General features: G+C 57.7%; 3 protein-coding genes across 5 annotated transcripts; all 3 read right to left on the bottom strand.

Moving 5' to 3' along the window:
* Positions 1-23: 23 nt before the first annotated feature.
* Positions 24-4165, bottom strand: SIRT7 (sirtuin 7). Its single transcript, XM_027889794.1, has 10 exons — positions 4031-4165; positions 3817-3954; positions 3227-3331; positions 2268-2338; positions 2091-2163; positions 1556-1654; positions 876-1112; positions 552-632; positions 321-427; positions 24-234 (listed from the first exon to the last, which is right to left on the bottom strand). Exons 1-10 carry the CDS (start codon positions 4124-4126, stop codon positions 24-26), a joined length of 1218 nt encoding a protein of 405 aa, XP_027745595.1. The 5' UTR covers positions 4127-4165.
* Positions 4166-4755: 590 nt separating this feature from the next.
* MAFG (MAF bZIP transcription factor G) lies at positions 4756-11883 on the bottom strand. 3 transcript variants are annotated; one of them, XM_027889781.1, is made up of 3 exons: positions 11840-11883; positions 8261-8322; positions 4756-8172 (listed from the first exon to the last, which is right to left on the bottom strand). In XM_027889781.1, the coding sequence occupies exons 2-3, from the start codon at positions 8294-8296 to the stop codon at positions 7720-7722; spliced, it is 489 nt and encodes a 162-aa protein (XP_027745582.1). In that variant the 5' UTR covers positions 8297-8322; positions 11840-11883; the 3' UTR covers positions 4756-7719. The 3 variants fall into 3 exon arrangements, with proteins under 3 accessions (XP_027745582.1, XP_027745583.1, XP_027745584.1); XM_027889782.1 differs by lacking the exon at positions 11840-11883 and adding an exon at positions 11148-11171; XM_027889783.1 differs by lacking the exon at positions 11840-11883 and adding an exon at positions 11082-11105.
* Positions 11884-12694: 811 nt separating this feature from the next.
* Positions 12695-15723, bottom strand: PYCR1 (pyrroline-5-carboxylate reductase 1). Its single transcript, XM_027889780.1, has 7 exons — positions 15604-15723; positions 15424-15494; positions 15151-15330; positions 14352-14573; positions 13807-13899; positions 13260-13423; positions 12695-13163 (listed from the first exon to the last, which is right to left on the bottom strand). The coding sequence occupies exons 1-7, from the start codon at positions 15668-15670 to the stop codon at positions 13013-13015; spliced, it is 948 nt and encodes a 315-aa protein (XP_027745581.1). The 5' UTR covers positions 15671-15723; the 3' UTR covers positions 12695-13012.
* Between the last annotated feature and the right edge of the window lie 672 nt (positions 15724-16395).

Genomic DNA, 16395 nt, shown 5'->3' with positions numbered 1-16395 from the left:
CCCCGCCCCGCCCCGCCCCGCGCTCAGCGGCTCTTCCTGCGCCGGCCGCCCTTGGCGCAGCCGCGGCCGAGCCACCCCCCGGCGCGCCCGCCCGCCGCCTCCTCCCGCTCCCGGGGCTGCTCGCGGGGCTCCTCCCGCGCCTCCTCCCGCGGCGGCGCCACCGGCTTCCGCGAGTGCGTGCCTTCCTCCCCGGGGCGCAGCGGCTCAGCCAGCGCGAAGATGGGGTCCCGTGCCCTGCGGAGGGAGAGAGAGAGGGCGGCGGTGGGCGCTGCCGGCAGCCCCGGCAGGCGCTCCCGCCGCGCAGGGCCCGGGCCGCTCACCGGTCGTAGCGCGGGATCTCCAGCCCGAGCTCTGCCATCAGCAGCCGCATCACGTCGTCGCAGCGGCCGTGCAGCTTCAGGGCAGCCAGGTCGTCCTTCGGGGTCCACTGCGGGCGACAGTAGAGACGGCTGCAGGCAGCTCCCCGGGGCAGCAGTGGGGGCTTCTGCCCGGGGCCAGGCAGGAGCTCGGCCTCACACAGCTCGTGCCCAGTGCCAAAGGCTCTCTCTCACCTGCAGGTTCACAATATATAGCTTGGGCCGACGTGGCGGGGGCTTGCTCATGCACCACAGCCGTGGGTATTTTTTCAAAACCTGCCATAGAGCAGAGATGATCAGCACAGCCACAGGCACACGCAACTGTGAACCGTATCAGCGAGAGGAAAAGGAATGTATTACCAGGAGGGGAAAGAGGGAGGAAGAGAGACTATCACAGATGGTGGGCGAATCCTGACACCAGAGTTTACAGTTGTCTGTTTGGGAGGAAACCGCTCAGCACCAAGGTGTGTCACCAAGAGGGAATGCTGCTAACAATCTTCACCGAGTCTCTAAAGTTACCTTTAAGCTGGAACCCAGACAAAGAATCACATCTGCTTTGCTTGCAGCTTCTGTTGCTGCTTCCCAGTTCAGGGGCTGTCTCAATGTCCCCTTCTCCCCAAAGTGGACGATTGTATCTCTCAACTGTGCCCCACACTTGTGGCACATCCTGCCCGTGTGATGTCTGTGCAGGGCCGTGCGCTCCGTCACATCGAACACTCGCACGTACTCTCTGTTGGGTGTACAGGAAGTGCAGACCTGGTGCAGGATGAAAGCAGAAAACCCATCACATCATCAGCATCCCTCTAACAAGAGGCCAGGGGCCAGCCACTTCTCTCGAAAGAAAAGCACTTTTGGGGACAGCATGCTGGAAGCTGTAGATGGGATCATCAGGGATCAGATGCCAACTTGGAAAACCTCAGCTAGCACGTGGAGCTGCAGGCTGCCTTGGCTACATGCTGAGAAGGGTTGAGGAAGAGGAGTCAGAAACAGAAGGCTCCAGTGAGTACAGAGAAGGAGCTACAGAGATGGGTTTGGTGCTTGCTAACTAGTTCACCCCAAACCTGATGGCCTGAAGATGGGAACTGTGCAGAAGCTAAGCCCTTGTACTAATTCCTCTTGAGCTACTGACGGATCAAGAGTTTACATCCTCTTCTTGTTAGGCCACTGAACAGTGACTTCATCCTGCTCTGGCCACTCACCTCTATGTACATGTTCCCGTGAAGCTCAGAGATTGCAGCTCGGGGTAACCCGCTCCGCAGGTGCAGCCCGTCACAATTCTGAGACACCACATGCTGCACCTTGAAAGGAACAAAATGCTGAGCTCACACAGACCCCGCAGGTGTCTGCAGGATGATGTGCTGTCCCAAATCACACCAACAGCCTGTACATCAGAGCAGGACCCACAGGATAAGAGAGTGAAGAACAGACCTTTGTGAAACCTAAGTGGAAAGCCTCCTCCTGCTAAACAGAGCTTTTCTAGGGCTGGCTAGTTTGTGGTCAGACCAGCCTCACCAGGTACAAATAAAACATGTTAAAGAAAAGGCACTGGGGAAACACTGCCAGAGCTGCAGCCTGGAGCTCACTAAAGAAGACTCAGACACATTTTCCTATATGGATGTGTACACTACACTTGAGTCAAACAGTAGTCAGGCAATCTCCTGAATAGATTTTTCTTCCCTGTTTTATCATTCCTAGGCAGAGGAACATGAAGGAGGTGAGGAAAAAACATCTTACCAGGTTGTGCTTGTGCAGGCAAGCAATGCTCATATGGGTGAGCGTGGGCTCTGCCTCACTCAGGTCTGCAGCCCTGACAAGAAGCAAGGGGGGAGAAAAAAAAAAAAAAGTTGGAATTGCCATTAACCTCTTCTAGTATCAGTTTTCTGCCACACAGCTCAGAATTTGGCTCCTCACCTGATGCTCCTGCCCTTCTGCAGCAGCGTCCAAATGCCATTGGGGCCTCTGTAGTCCGGGATCGAAGCTGCCTGTCACCAGGAGAGAAAACACGGCCTGATGGGGGGGCGGGTCACAGCTCTTGTACACAAACACAACCAACCTGGGCCCACCCGGGACAACCACAGACACCTCATCGATGGCTGCTTTTTCATTCATTCCTCATTTTCCAGCAGAGTGGTTCCCTAATCACGAGAAAACCTTTTCATGTGTTTTCTCTCTCTCTTCTACCCTACAATTCTCACTTGCACGTCCAGCATTTATTTTCTCAATGTTACCATTATGGAATCCCGCCAGAGCTCTTTTTTACCCTTGGTACTTCCCATTTCCCTGCAGAGAACTCCAATCTTAAGCCTTTTCTCATTTTCTCCAGACTCTGGTTTCTGGTACCGCACACTCAGCATCTCTAGCAAATGTGTGGGTGACATGAGCACTCAGTCCCTGCCCTGAGCCATCCTCTGTGTCAGCAGACTGGAGTTTCACAGCTCACACAAAGGTGACAGATGTCACATCAGAAGAGGCAGAACCAAACTTCTGCTTTCCCCTGGGCCACTGAAACCAAACGATTCTCAAACTGCTGTTTGTAAGTTCCGATAACCCCCCACTGTCCCTGCATGTCTGATAACACACAGTGTTCCTGAGCTAACTGGCTGGAGGTTTTACACCAAAAGTCACTGAGGGGACTCAAGTGAGGCATGACCAGTGTATTCTTGCTCAGGCCGCATGTGCTGCACACAGTGGGATCTCCTGGACAGCAGGAATGACCCAGGATGCAGCCTGGGCACTGTGCTGGCCCCAGACTCACACAGCATCCCCAGCTCATCACAAACATCTGCTCAGGATGACCATTCAGGAACCACAGAACAGTCCAGACAACACTACACCCCAAAGGGGCTCCGGCCGCTCCCCCCAAAACCCACCGTGCTGATCCCGGCACCTGTGTAGATGACAAGGTGCCTGGCGCTCCGCACAGCTGCCGCCAGCTCAGCTGCCTTTCTCCTCAGCTCCTCTGGTTCGTCACACACCTGAAAAATCACACCTGAGCAAGTCCCCATGGTTCGGAGATACACTGCACTACTGAAGCAGAGGGAACAGGGATATCCCTGGACGTTTGAAGGTGGGCTTGGCCCAGGAAAAGCAACAAAACATGATCAGCAGTGATTTCCAAATGAAAAGGACATGGGTGTTTTTCATGGAGGATCACGGGAAAAAGCTTCCTGGAGAGCAGGACCTGCTGATCGACCCTCCGGGGGACGCGCCCACACAGCCACACTCTTGGCAGCCGCTGGAGCACGGATGACCGGAGACAAACGCAGGGCAGCCCCGGGAGGGCAGCCGCGTTCCCAGTACTGGGGCACGGCAGTTGTTCACCGAGGCCCGCTGCGGCTGCAGAGCTCCCTCGCAATGGCCAGCCCGGCGGCTGCGGCCCCACCCAGAGCGCAGGGCTCCTCTCCGCGGCCGGGGCCGCTCCCCGCCATCGCCACCCCGCTCCCTCGGGCCCGCCGCCCACCTCCTCCTGCCGCCGCCGCAGCCGCTCGCGCCGCTTGCGGCGCCGCTCCAGCTCCCGGACGATATCCTCGCTCTCGCTCAGCACTTGGCACTCCTCGGGGCTCCGCTCCGCCGGCGGTTTCCTCCAGATGCGGGACACCTGCCCGGTACACACAGGTGGTTCACGGCGGCCCGCGACGGCGGGTCGCGCCGGGCCGCGCCGGGCCGCGCTATACCTGTCTCCGCCGGTCCCGCTGCTCCTCCTGCTGCAGGATCTCGGCGCGCGCCGCCGCTTTCCGCTCGGAGCGGCTCAGGCTACCGCCTGCCGCCATCGCCCCGGAGCCGCCGCGCCTCTGCCGCTACCGGGCTCGGCTCCGCCGCTTCCGCCTTCCGGCCAGAGCGCCCGCGCGCCGCCTCCTTCACCGCCCCCGCGCGCCGCAGCGCCCCCTGGCGCCGGGCGGCCCCCAAAGGACGCGCAGGCGGCGGCTGTTGAAGCGGTTTATTGTCGCGTACAAAGGCGGCGGACACTGTACAGAATAAATAACGCCAATAACTTAGCAATAAATACCGCCTGCACCGAGCCCGGGGCCCTCTGGGTTGAACCCGCCGTCCGCCAGCCCCGGCTCCGGCCGGGAGCGACTGTACACAATTCACAAGATACACAAATCCCGGGGGTGCCTGGGACGCTCCCTGGGCCGGCTGGGGCAGGACCAGGACCCTTCCCCAACCCCCCGGAACAGCACCAGGAAGAAAGAAAACACGACAGCCTTCACAGCAGGAAACCAAACGGACTAGCACCTCAGGAACAAGAATTGTCACACTCCAGAACACTATATACGAGAGAAGTCAGCATGACGGCTTGGGCAAGGGCCGCCTCCCACGGGCACAGAAAGCCAGCTGGCAGGGGACTGGAGACTTCTTTGACACTGCAGAAAAACAGCACTCAGGGTCCTACACTTCACTGAGATCAAAAGCAAAACCATAGGGAAGCAGCACTCAAAGGGGACCACGGCCTCGCTGACATCCAGCCCAGCACCACAGAGCTTGTTTACCACACCTAGACCCTTCAGCCGTGGCCTTCACCAGCTCCTCCCCACGTGGCGAGTCCTCATCGAACACACGAGCCCACTTGGAGCAGGCTGGGGCTCCAAGCAAGCAAGCACAGTACAGGGGAGGAGGAACAATGGCATTAACATCTGATGCAGTCAGCGCTGCCGCCAGCCCTGTCCTGTCCTGCCTCACAGCAGAGCGGCACCACAGGGAAGGACCGGAGCCGCTCCCTGCCGCAGAGCACAAAGGGAGCAAGCCCTCCGTGGCTCAGGGCTGCCCGTCATCACCTGCTGTGTTGATGGGGCCCTCCTCACACCAGAGGCTCCAGCTGTGGAGCTCAGCTCTGAACCAGCCTCACACGCCTTGGCTGCTCACTCGGCCCAGCCAGCTCAGCTGGCCTCAGCTAAGGTTCTGAAGCACGCTCTGTCCGATTCAGTCTCTGACCGGGTCCAGGAGGGAGAGGGTTGGGACTGACAACCCAGGACTATTTTTTTCCAAAATGGTGTTTTGGAAAATCTCACTTCTTCCAGGCACTGCACCACCAGTGGGAAGACAAAGGCCAGAGCCCAAAGCTCTGCGCTGAGTGCCCATGTGGTGCAGCTGGAAGTGGCATGTCAGATACTTCAGCTCAGAGAAAAGAAAGTCCAGGGCTGGAAGGGGGAAGTCTGGAGGCAATGTTCTAACCTGCTCCCCATTTGGGAAGTTCACTGGGAAAAGAATCCCAAACAACTCCCTGAACTCCCACTCATTCAGAGCAAAGCTGATCTCCTCCTCCAGCAGGAAATCCCCACCAACTACCTGCTCCTCTCTTGCCACACTGCAGCTTTTCTCAGGCTGACCTGCTCCTCGGCCCAGGGGACAGCAGTATCAGTTCAGCAACATGAGAAACATCCCCAAAACCCACCTGGTATGACTGTGCCTCCCCGCAAGACTGCAGCTTCACTTGTGTCATCTCAAGTCTGTCCCCTCCCCTCAGATGACCCTCAGCAGCCAGGAGATCACATGGGCTTCACCCTCATGTCCTGTTTCTCTAAAACTCAGTACATCAGCTCAAATCTTTGGGAAGGGGAAAAGGGGGTCAAAGTATTTGTGGAAATGGAGCCTTGCCACAAACAGCTTCTCAGCCATGTCACAGCTGTGAGTCTGAGCACTCTCCCAACCCCCAGGCAGAAGCTGCCCCAGAAGGACAGGATCCTGCCACAGCTCACTGGTCAGCAATGCACAGACACCAGGGACCAGCCAGTCCCGTGATGCCCAGTGGGAAGACCTGCCTCTCTTGTTCAGGGGAGCCACGAGAGCAACAAAAGTTCTGACCACAGGATCTAATTCCAGAGATAGATCTCATCAGTCTTCTAAACCTGGACAAGTCTCCCCCATGTTAATCCTCTGCCAGCTTTGCTACAGGAAGGAAAGTGCAGTTTCCCTCTCCAGGTAACCAAGTTCCCTGGTGTCGGCTGCTCAGCAGGAGCTGCCCATGCTCCCACTGCACACCTCTGGGAAGGCATCGCTGCACCAGCCAGCCAGTCTTGCTTCCAAAACCAGCAGCACCTTTGCCTGTGCACCAGAATCCTTATGCAGAATTCGGAGAGATTCCAACTCAATCTCTCAGTCGAGTTTAGGGAAAAGAGTGTGAAACGACAGCACACGGCAAAGGCACTGGCACCAGCACAGTGCTGCACAGAGCTCAGGAAGCAGAGCACCCAACACGAGGGGACATGACAGAAGCCAGCAAGGTCAAGAATAAGTCACTTTTGGTACAATTGCAAAAAGATATCAAACAGGACTTGCCTCTTTTTTTGTCTTTTTCTAAGTTTTATAAATAAAGTCTGAGAACTCTTTATAAAAACTAACCTCAGAGCCACAAACAGTTTGCGGGAGGTTCATGAGAAACTTTAAAATTATTTATTTATTAACTTTTAACTAGCAAAGTCTTCGAGAATATTTCCCCATTCATATGGTCAAATATTCTCTCCTTCTCAGGTAAAAAAAGCTGACTATAAATACGCTCTTTCTTCTGTCCAATTTTAAACTTAGATAATTTAATAACTCTTAAAATGATGTTTCTCTCTTTAAATAAAGGGCTATTTAACCACATAAACTGGTTGTGTAAACCATCACACTAGAGACACTTGATACCCTCAAAACACGGGAACAACTAGTGATTTTGGTCTTGTTCAGTGCAACACATTAGGCACAAAACCGGCCTGCAGTCCACACGGTACCGTCCCTCCCTCCCCAGGGTGCTGGGCCCTGCTCGGCCCCAGCGCTGGGGCTGCAGCTGCAGAGCACGGCAGTGTCATCCTTCCCACCACTGCCAGTTTACAGAGCTAACGCCACAGACATCTGAGGGAAACCTACGGTTAGGGCACAGAGGCACACCTAGAAAGGAATAAAAACCTAGGACACAGAACATCCCGACTGCAACTACGGGTACCAAAGGAGACGAAAGCAGCAGGTTCATGTGCCGAGATGCACCACCCAGAATAGTCATGAAATAAAGCCTTTGGAAGCGACCAAAATTAGGGTTCCTGGGCCCCAGGAAGAAAGCCTCCCTCGGGCTGCTCCCCGCCCTTCCGTCAGCCATGCTGCACAGACTTTCTTTGGGTAGAAAACCAAATTCGCAGAGTCTGTCCCCAGGGCACCCGAGGGCTACAGATGGCTGGGTGAAGGCTCTGTCTGCACAGGACAAGGGACGCGTCACCACTGCTCATACCAATCTGGACACAACAAAATAAACTGGAGCTATCAGCGGGCCAGTCCTGGGCCAAGTCGAAGGAACCCGGACCCATGTGGAGAGGGTTTGTGCTTTGGGGATTCCAGGCTGGTTTTGTGCCTAATTGCCCTGCACAGACAAGCTCAGGCAGCACTCGTTTCACTAAGACCGGGCGTCCGTTTTGGATTTCACTATTGTGATGACACTAGTAGTAGCAACCTTGCCAGGGACGAGAGGCCCCATACTGGAGGTGAGAGGCCCCCGCGCAGGGGTCACGGGGCTCCGGGCCACGGTTCTGGCGAAGTTCTGGAGAGCCTCGTATTTGGAGCGGAGAGCATCGAGTTCCATTTTCATGCTAGCGTTCTCAGAGGCCAGCTTCTCCACCTCTTGCTGCAGCTCTGCCTTCTGCTTCTCCAGTTCCTCCTTCTGGGTAACACGCTTGACTCTGCAGCTGGCTGCGTAGCCCCGGTTCTTCAGCGTGCGCCGACGCTGCTTCAGCTGGATGATCTCCTCCTTCGACAGGCCCCGTAGGTGCTGGTTCAGCTCCCTCACGGACATGGTCACCAGCTCCTCATCTGTCAAGCTGGTCCCATTCTCGCCTGGCTCCCGCTTCACCTGGGAGAGAAAGCAGCACACACTTGTGACACTTGGGGCAGATGCCTACACCTGCCCCCACACCCCTTTCCTCCATCCTCTCTATTACCTTCAAGGCCTTGTTTCCTTTATTGGGGGTCGTCATAACACGACAGCCTTGACAGTCGGGTTCTGGAAGGGAAGGAAGGTCAGGTTAGCCCCCAGGACACAACAGAGCCCACGGCATTCCTCTGGCAGGGTCCATCAGCAATGGCCCATGCTGCTGCACATCCTGCTTCCCCCTCCCTGCGCGACACTTGACAAGAAGCCGGCTGAGCTGGACTCACGAGCAGCAGACTCTGTTCCTGAGCAGAAACTGCTGCCCTTCCACACCCCTGCTCCCACAGAGACTTTGTGGCAATGATAGTTTTTCACTTGTGGTGGGGGAAATTAAAAAACTAGGAGGAGTCAGAATACACGGAAGCCACGTTTTTAAAAATAGCCTGGCAAGCAGCAGGCAGGGTCCAGAGCACGGCTGCTCCAGGCCAGTCACGCTGACTCAGCAGGTTGGCACTCCGCACCACTTGCTCCCAGCCTCATCCTTGTCACCCAAGCACGCCCTTCCAACAGGTTCTTAATCACAGCTCAGAAGTTCCTCAGTCCTAACAAACTACATGTGTCACCCAGAATGCAATCAGTATGGTTCAAGAAGACTTGACCCTGGGCAGGGGGAAGCCTTGGACACGCTAGAGTCCCATCATAAATTTGGGCCAATGCCTCAGCAGCCTTCACCTCTCCCAGTCATTCAAAGCTGTCTCTAGCTGTTAGTCTTTTCTGTGAGAAAGTCCCTGTTGGTCCCTAGCAGTGCCAGGGCCCAGAACAACCTTCTCCCTCCTTATCTTCAGAGCCAAGGTGTGCTCACAAGAAAACAAAGATAAAGGTGACAAAAACAGATGAAAGCAGACTCCTTCCCTGCTACGGAATACAGGACTTCAGAACAGGTAAGAGCAATTCCCAAGGCTGATTTTACACAGACTTATACCCAGGCTCCTGCTTCTTCCCCACATACCTCCTCCCCTCAGGCTTTTTAGTTCAGAGTGCTACTACACTCTACCAAGGAATTGATCCATACAGATACTATTTGACAGACATGGCTGTGCCTTCAGCAGCCCAGACTGCGCCCCTCACAGCCTCAGGCCTGGCCAGTGTTCCTGTGCAGCCTACAGATGCCTCTGTCCCTTTCATCTCTCAGGTGCCAAAAAACAATGGTTTGCCTCTGCCTTGCTGTCAGCAGCACTGACGTCCAGTTACAGCCCAGAACCAGATGTACAAATCAGCAAATAAGATTTGTGCTCTTCCAGCAGCAGTGGCACAGGCTCCCCACAGTGCATCTTCTACCTACGGGAGGTGAGCAGGGCCAGAAGTCCCCAGGACACCAGCAGAGTTGTTCCCAAAGCCTGTGGCCTGCTAGGAGCCAGGCTATTTATAGCCAGAGGACAATGCTCCTTCCACGAGACATCCGCTGCACCCGACCACACCAGCACAGGCAGGGAAGCCAGCTGCAAAGGGGTAGGATGGGCAGCATGCAAGCAACATAGAAATCAATTCTTCCCTCTTTCCCAGATTGCTGTGTTTCTTTCCTCTGTTCCTACCTGGTAAACAATACAGCTGCTGGGAAAAGGGGAGAAGGATAGGAATAGCTGGGGAGACCATCCTCTGATCAGCAGAAGGAGCTGAGGGCAGGTGCAGTCAGCAGGACCATGGGAATTTGTTTGCCTTGTGGCACTAAGGAATTTCCAGCTGCCTGGCAAGCAGTCACCCTGCCTTCATTACAGCAGACCCAAAATAAACAGGGCACACATAGGATGCATCAGGAAGGGCACTGGGAAGAAAGCTCCTTAGCAGGCTGGGAAATGGCAGACACTGGCAGAGCCAGACACAGCAGAGGCAGCGACTCATTCCTGCCTCTGCACTCTTTATGCAACACCCTCTTGGGCAGGAGCTTTCCACAACAGCCATCAGAGCTGCAATAGGACTGTCCCCAAAAGCACCCAGTGACCCCACCTCTCCTCCTCCCACTTCCCAAGGGGAGCAAAATGAGATGCAGCAACATATGAGACAGTCAGAAGAATAGGAAGAACAACCCAGAGAGTTGTTGGCTATTTCCCAGGTCCCATTTGAACTGGGCTGTTTGGCAGGTCACAGAGAGAACTGGCACCACAGCAGGGACCAAACTCGGCATAGCTCTCCAGACTGCTGATGGCTCAGCATAGCTTCCTGAAGAAAAATCACGCTGAAAAGTGCCAAACACTATGACTGCAATGAAGAAACTGCAGCCTCGACACATTTCTCCCAAGCTCAAAAGGCCTGAACTCAGCACAAGTGCAGCCAATTCTCCCCTCAGATCAGTGGCTGCACACGGGAGCTGACAGCTCCACGCTTGGTTCAACGCAGGGCCTTCTCCACATTCCTGATGCGGAACCTGCCACGAGCCCCTGTAAACACGGTGACGTCACCGCTCCAGCACAGGCAGGAGGCCCGTGGGCTGAGCGAGGGCTGTGCCCCCATGGGCTCTAAGGCACGAGGTGGGCACGGCACACGGGAATGCTCTCTCGCAGAGTAGATCTCATACTCCGCTTACTGACCTTCTGGCAAATTAGCTCACATAGTCTCCTTCGATGACTCCCCCAATCACCTACGAAGTCAGGACAGTGCCTCTCCTGTGTCCTCCACTCACTGGGGGCCCCTGGCGAGCTTATCCAACCCTGGGCACTTTAACAACAATTCTGCCCTCAAGGGACCTGCCCATCCAGCTGACTTTAACTCTGCTCACATAAGTAAAGGAAAGCCAGCTCTGAGAGACCCCTTCCAGCCCATGACAGTGCCCTCGCCGACCATGTAGCTCGAACTTCAGGTATCCCGGGCCGCCAGAGATGTCCCCAGCTCTGGACCCGTGCACACACACCACTGGACCCTCCGTATCGATCAGGAATTGCAGTCCCACAGGAGCGGCTTGCTTCCCACGGGAGAGGAAACCCGCTCCCCTCCGGGAACGCTGCAGCAATACAGAACAGGAGCCAGAACCTACCAGCCAAACGTGGGGACGGGGGCTGTTCTGCCTGTGGCCCAGCCCCTGCTCCGGGAACGGGACGAGACGACCCGGTGGTTTCTTACATTCCCGGACCTGCCCTCCTTGGCAGGAGAATCACCGACCACGGAGAACACCCGCGGCGGGTGCGGCTCGGGGAGAGGGCGCCCGGGGACCAGGTCGCACCCGCACAGGGAGGGACAGGTTCGGCCTGAGGAGAGCCGGTCCGCAAGATGACCGGGGCCGGCAGCAGGAGGAGTGGGACGCGCCAGTGATGTCCGCGGGTGGCCCCGGGAGCGGGCGGGCGGGGCAGGGGACAGGCCCTGGGCCAGCGGCCCCGCGCACCTGTTGCTCGGCCGCGGAGCGGAGCCCGGCCGGGGGGATTGGGGGCGGGAGGCGCCAGGCGGGCGCGGCCCCGAAGCCCCCGCCGTGAGTCAGCGGTAGCGGCCCCGCGAGGTACCTGCCGACACGCGGCGGCCCCGGCCGCCTTCCTGGGCCCGCCGCGCCCGCCACGCCCGCCATCCTGGGCCCGCCGCGCCCGCCCCGCCCCGGCCCGCCCCCGGGGACCGGCCCGCCGCCCCGCCCCGCACTAGGGCCGCGCCCGCCGCCGGTGGCGCTCACCTCCTGCCGGGGCCGCCGGGCCGGGCCGGGCCGGGCCGGGCGGGGCGGGGAGGCCGCGCTGGGAGGGACCGAGACGCGCGAGCCGCCGCCGCCGCCGCCGCTCACGGACGCGTCACGTGATATTTGGGTCACGTGGCTCCATTCATGAAGCGCCCGGCGCAACCGCCCCGGGCCTTAAGGGGGCCGCGCGCCCGCCAGGGGCGGGGGGAGGAGCGTCCGGCCCCGCCCCGCCCCGCCCCGCCCCGCCCCGCCCGAAGGGAGATTGGGGCCGAGCCCCCGAGGCACCCCCAGGGCGCGGTGTGTGTGGCAGCGTCTGCTGCAGCCAATAACGACGGAGACAAGACACACGCTCTGACAGCAGGTGCGGGACGGGGAAAGAAGGTGGATCCCTTCAAACCTTCGAAACCAAAAGTTCTGAAACATCTTTTAAAAATCCTGTTAGAAACCACTTCTGCATTGGACACCACGAACACTGTTTGAGTCCCGGGAGGCTTCTGGACAAACGACAGAGCTCTGATCAGAGCATCACCCCTGCCCAAGAGAACAGCAATGCCACAGACAGTTTGCACCAACCCCACTACAGGCTAAAGACCCTCTGCTACAGCACTGCCCTACAGCACTGCCCCACAGCTGCTGCGAGCCACAAGTCTGGTACTGGGGACAGCAACATTCAGAGTAAGCATTTTTTCTAAGACAAAAGAAAAACAGCATGGAGGAGACTGACTGTTACTGTTTAGCAATGCTATTCCCCAATTTAGTGTTCCACTTAAGCACTCCAAACCACACGCTACTTACTCCCCCCTCCACCCGCTGCAGCAGGCTGGAGAGAATTGGTGGCACAAAACGTAAAGATCATGGGTTGAGATAAGAAAAATTTACTAGAAACAGCAGTGAGATAAGAAACTAACAGCAACAGCAACAACATTTAATAGAGTGTACAGAAGAAGCGAACGATTCACACACGATTTTTTACCGTGTGAAATTACCGCTCACTTCAGGCTACCACCAAAAGAGACCTTTCCGCCCCTCCCTCCACCCCTGCACAATGCATTGAGGTGGTATAGAATAACCTCCGGGTCCTGGCCATGCCCCTCCTGGCTACTGCAAAAATTAACCCTGTCCTGGCCAGAGCCAGACCCTGATGTTCAGCACTGCCAGACTACAGCAGCCTGGTCAGTTCTTCTTGCTCTTGTTGGTGAACAGACTGACTTTGCTAGCAGATGCCACAGACAGAGAAGGAGATTCCAGCTTCACCTTGTCCAGCAAAGTTTTCTTTATGGCTGCCGGGGAGATCTTCTCTTGGTCTGCCAAATGCTGAAGCTCTCTGCAATGGGGTAGTGGGAGAAGAAGACAGCAAAAGGAACGTGGGGAGGGTGGGGGGCAAGTTTTTAAGGCTCTTTGGGACTTCCTAGGTGCCCACCTTGTCCGGATGCAGGAAGCCTCCACAGCATTGATGAGGAGTGAGCGAAAGCCACCACTCTCCAGGAAGTGCAGGGCATGGATAGTGGCTCCCCCAGGTGAGCAGACATTGTCTTTCAGCTGACCAGGATGCTGCTCAGACTCTAACAGCATTTTGGCAGCACCCTGTAGCAAGGAAAACACCTGCCAGAGCTCTGACTGAGGAAGCCACTGTCACACGCTCCTATTCTCCACTGCACAGAGCAGCACCAACACTCACAGCAGGCAAAACTGGGCTCCTGCAGGCTGCCAAAACACTTTTCAGAGCTGAAGATGCCTGCAGAGGAGCTGCAGTTTCCCAGTCCCCAGCTCCCACATCACCACCAGTGCCAGCAGATTGCTGCGGACACTTCCTATGGTCCCTCAACAGGAACCTGTGTGCAGTCAAACCAGACACGTTCTTTAACGCAGATTCAGTGAGGGGACCGAGATAATTTCAAACTGTGACATGCAGAATCCTCTGCACAGAGCAAGCACAGACTCATATTTGTTCCGGAGGAAATACTGACCAGCAAAGCCTGTGCTCCGAGTCGAACAGCCAGCCTGCGGGGAAGGCCCATCTTCACTCCCCCATCTGCAAGAGCATCCAGGGCAGTGAACGCCTAAGACCAGACAGAGGAAGAAGATGACTGAAAGTCTCCGCTCTGGGACTGATAGTCTCAGGCAGGAGAGAATCCAGAGCTCCAGGACCACGTTATGACTCCTACCCCTTACAAAAGCCTCCCCCTTTACTGCATGGGTGCCATGTCAGCCTTCCTTCCCACTGTGGGGGGAATGGGAGAAGTTCAGCTTCTGCATCACGCTAACTACAGGCCTATGTTTTGCAACATGGACACTGCACAGTGGCTATGGACTTCAGACTCACCTGACCGGTAACAGACCTTTCCAGTTGACCCAAAATGGTTGTAAACTGGATACCCAGACTACATGTCCCATTGCAAATGTGAGTGATAAGATAAACAAGAAATAAAAAGCTGCATTTTCACAGGCTTTGCAGTGGGCAAAGCCAACTGCTCTGCCCGAGACTGCCACAAGTTGAGTAAACAGCACATACATACGCAGGGCCACTGCCACTGAGCCCTGTTACAGCATCGATCAGGTCCTCTTCCACCTCAGTGCAGAAGCCCACACTGGCCATCAGTTGTTCCAAGAGCTTCCCATCCTCCACATCTGCATGAGTTCCAGTAGCATAGACTGTAGCACCTTCCCGGACAATCACAGGGGTGTTGGTCATGCACCTGATCACTTTTGGTGTGGGGCAGAAGGTACAGAGTTTCTTAGGGCAGAAAATAATTGGATATAGAAAGTAAGGAAAAAAGAAAGAAGGGGAAAAAATAGCTTTAGTGCCTTATTTAGCATAAACAGGCTGTCCTAGAAAGAACCCCCCATGGGCAAGAACAACACAAGCAAAGGGAAAAGAGAGACTTGGGTATCCTAAAGACCGTGCTTTGAGCCACAGTAGCCCATATGTGAACGTGAAGCCTTCGGAAGTACCCGGCAGAGCCGGGTTGGGAACAGTATCCCAAAGGCCTCATTCCCACATCAACCCACAGGTCTCCAAAACAGCTCCTGCAGACACTTAGCATAAAGTCGGCAGAAATTCAGGGGTGATGACCACTGCTGTTGAGAGAAACATGACCGGACAGCACCTCACGTGCAGGAAGAGTTGGATAAAACCTCTAATAGCGTTTTCTAATGAGGACAGGCAAAGGAGACCAAAAGCAAGCAGTTGGCTGCTGCTGCATGACTTTAGTCCTGAGCACAGGTAATGCCTGTCCCTTGCATCGGTTCCTGGAGGCTAGAGAAGTGGGGTCAGCTCACGGCCGGCCTCGCACGGCCCGGCCCCCCCTCACCTTCTCGATGGAGCTGATGGTGACGCCGGCTGCGCAGGAGACCACGATGTGCCGGGCCTCGATGTCGGGGCCCACCTCCTCCAGGATGAAGGGGATAATGGGCGGCTTCACGGCCAGGAAGAGGACATCGCTGCTCTTCACCGTGTCCTTGTTGCTCACCGTGAAGTTCACGCCCATTTTCTGCACCGGTTGGAGAAAAACGGGACCGCTGAGGTTCGGGGCGGCCCGCGGGGCGGCCCCGCAACCGGGACTTCGTCGCCCGTCCGCACTCACCCGCAGCCCGCTCACAGTGGGCAGGTCGGTGTCCGGGGAGCTCGCTGTGATCTTGTGCGCAGCCAGGACCCCTGCGAACGGCACCGATCATCAGCGCGGAGGATCGGCGCCGCCCGCTCCGCGCCCACCTGCCGCCCCGAAGCCCTCGGCCATGGCAAAGGCGAGCTGCCCCGCGCCCACCTGCCGCCGTGAAGCCCCGGGCCAGGGCGAAGGCGAGCTGCCCCGCGCCGATGAAGCCCACGCTCATGATCGGTGCGATGCGGCCCCGCCGGACACGGGCCCGCCGCCGTCCACGTGGCCGCGCGCGCAGGGAGGCGGGACCGCCAGGCTCGTCGGCGGGACGTAGCCAACCGGCGGGGGGGTGGGGCGGGGCCTCGCCGGCCCTGCGGCCACTCAGCGGTGAGGGGCGGGGCCAAAGGCGCAGCCCTCGCCAGCTATTGGGGCAACCGGACCTGGGTGTTGCATCATTCGCCGCCCGCGGGGACGCGCCCTACCGCCAGGTGGCGCTGTATGCCCGCCGTAGCCTCGCGGGAGCGTCCGGCGGGGCCAGCCCGACCCTCCCGCTCCCGGGGCTGCCGCTCCTGCCCCGCCCTCCGGCCCGACCCTCCCGCTCCCGGGGCTGCCGCTCCTGCCCCGCCCTCCGGCCCGACCCTCCCGCTCCCGGGGCTGCCGCTCCAGCCCCGCCCTCCCCGCGGAGCACGAAACCCCCGCGGGGCCGGGACGCAGCTGGCACCAGAAGCGACTCTGGGTCTCCCGTGCGCTCCCTCCGCTCCGTACCCCAAAGGTCCCCCCCTCCCCGCCACCCCCCTCGGCCGGGACGCGGCCCTGCGGGAGCGGCCCTGCGGCCGCCGGTCCCGGAGCGGCGGCACCTCGTGCTCTGGGAGTTGCCTGCAGGTTTCCCGAGGGATTTCCCTCCACGTGAAGTGCGGGGCAGTTTCCGTCGCCCGGTTCCCAGCCGGGCCCGGGGCATTG

This window comes from Empidonax traillii, unplaced genomic scaffold (genome assembly GCF_003031625.1).
Source record: "Empidonax traillii isolate 1590-97213 ecotype Southwest subspecies unplaced genomic scaffold, ASM303162v1 scaffold272:size679582, whole genome shotgun sequence".
NCBI lineage: Eukaryota > Metazoa > Chordata > Aves > Passeriformes > Tyrannidae > Empidonax > Empidonax traillii.
The sequence above is the reverse complement of the archived record's forward strand: the minus strand, read 5'-3'. Positions and strand labels throughout refer to the sequence as shown.

What these genes read in the sequence shown, in the direction of transcription:
- MAFG (XM_027889781.1), bottom strand. Translation starts at nt 8,296, where the DNA reads ATGACGACCCCCAATAAAGGAAACAAGGCCTTGAAG. An exon ending in AAGGAAACAAGGCCTTGAAG is followed by an intron (nt 8,173 to 8,260) that starts GTAATAGAGAGG and finishes TTTCTCTCCCAG; the next exon opens with GTGAAGCGGGAGCCAGGCGA.
- SIRT7 (XM_027889794.1), bottom strand. Translation starts at nt 4,126, where the DNA reads ATGGCGGCAGGCGGTAGCCTGAGCCGCTCCGAGCGGAAAGCGGCGGCG. An exon ending in ACGGGAACATGTACATAGAG is followed by an intron (nt 1,113 to 1,555) that starts GTGAGTGGCCAG and finishes ATCCTGCACCAG; the next exon opens with GTCTGCACTTCCTGTACACC. An exon ending in GAGATCCCGCGCTACGACCG is followed by an intron (nt 235 to 320) that starts GTGAGCGGCCCG and finishes CTCCCTCCGCAG; the next exon opens with GGCACGGGACCCCATCTTCG.
- PYCR1 (XM_027889780.1), bottom strand. Translation starts at nt 15,670, where the DNA reads ATGAGCGTGGGCTTCATCGGCGCGGGGCAGCTCGCCTTCGCCCTGGCC. An exon ending in CCGGGGCTTCACGGCGGCAG is followed by an intron (nt 15,495 to 15,603) that starts GTGGGCGCGGGG and finishes TGCCGTTCGCAG; the next exon opens with GGGTCCTGGCTGCGCACAAG. An exon ending in GTGGCAGTGGCCCTGCGTAT is followed by an intron (nt 13,900 to 14,351) that starts GTATGTGCTGTT and finishes GTCTGGTCTTAG; the next exon opens with GCGTTCACTGCCCTGGATGC.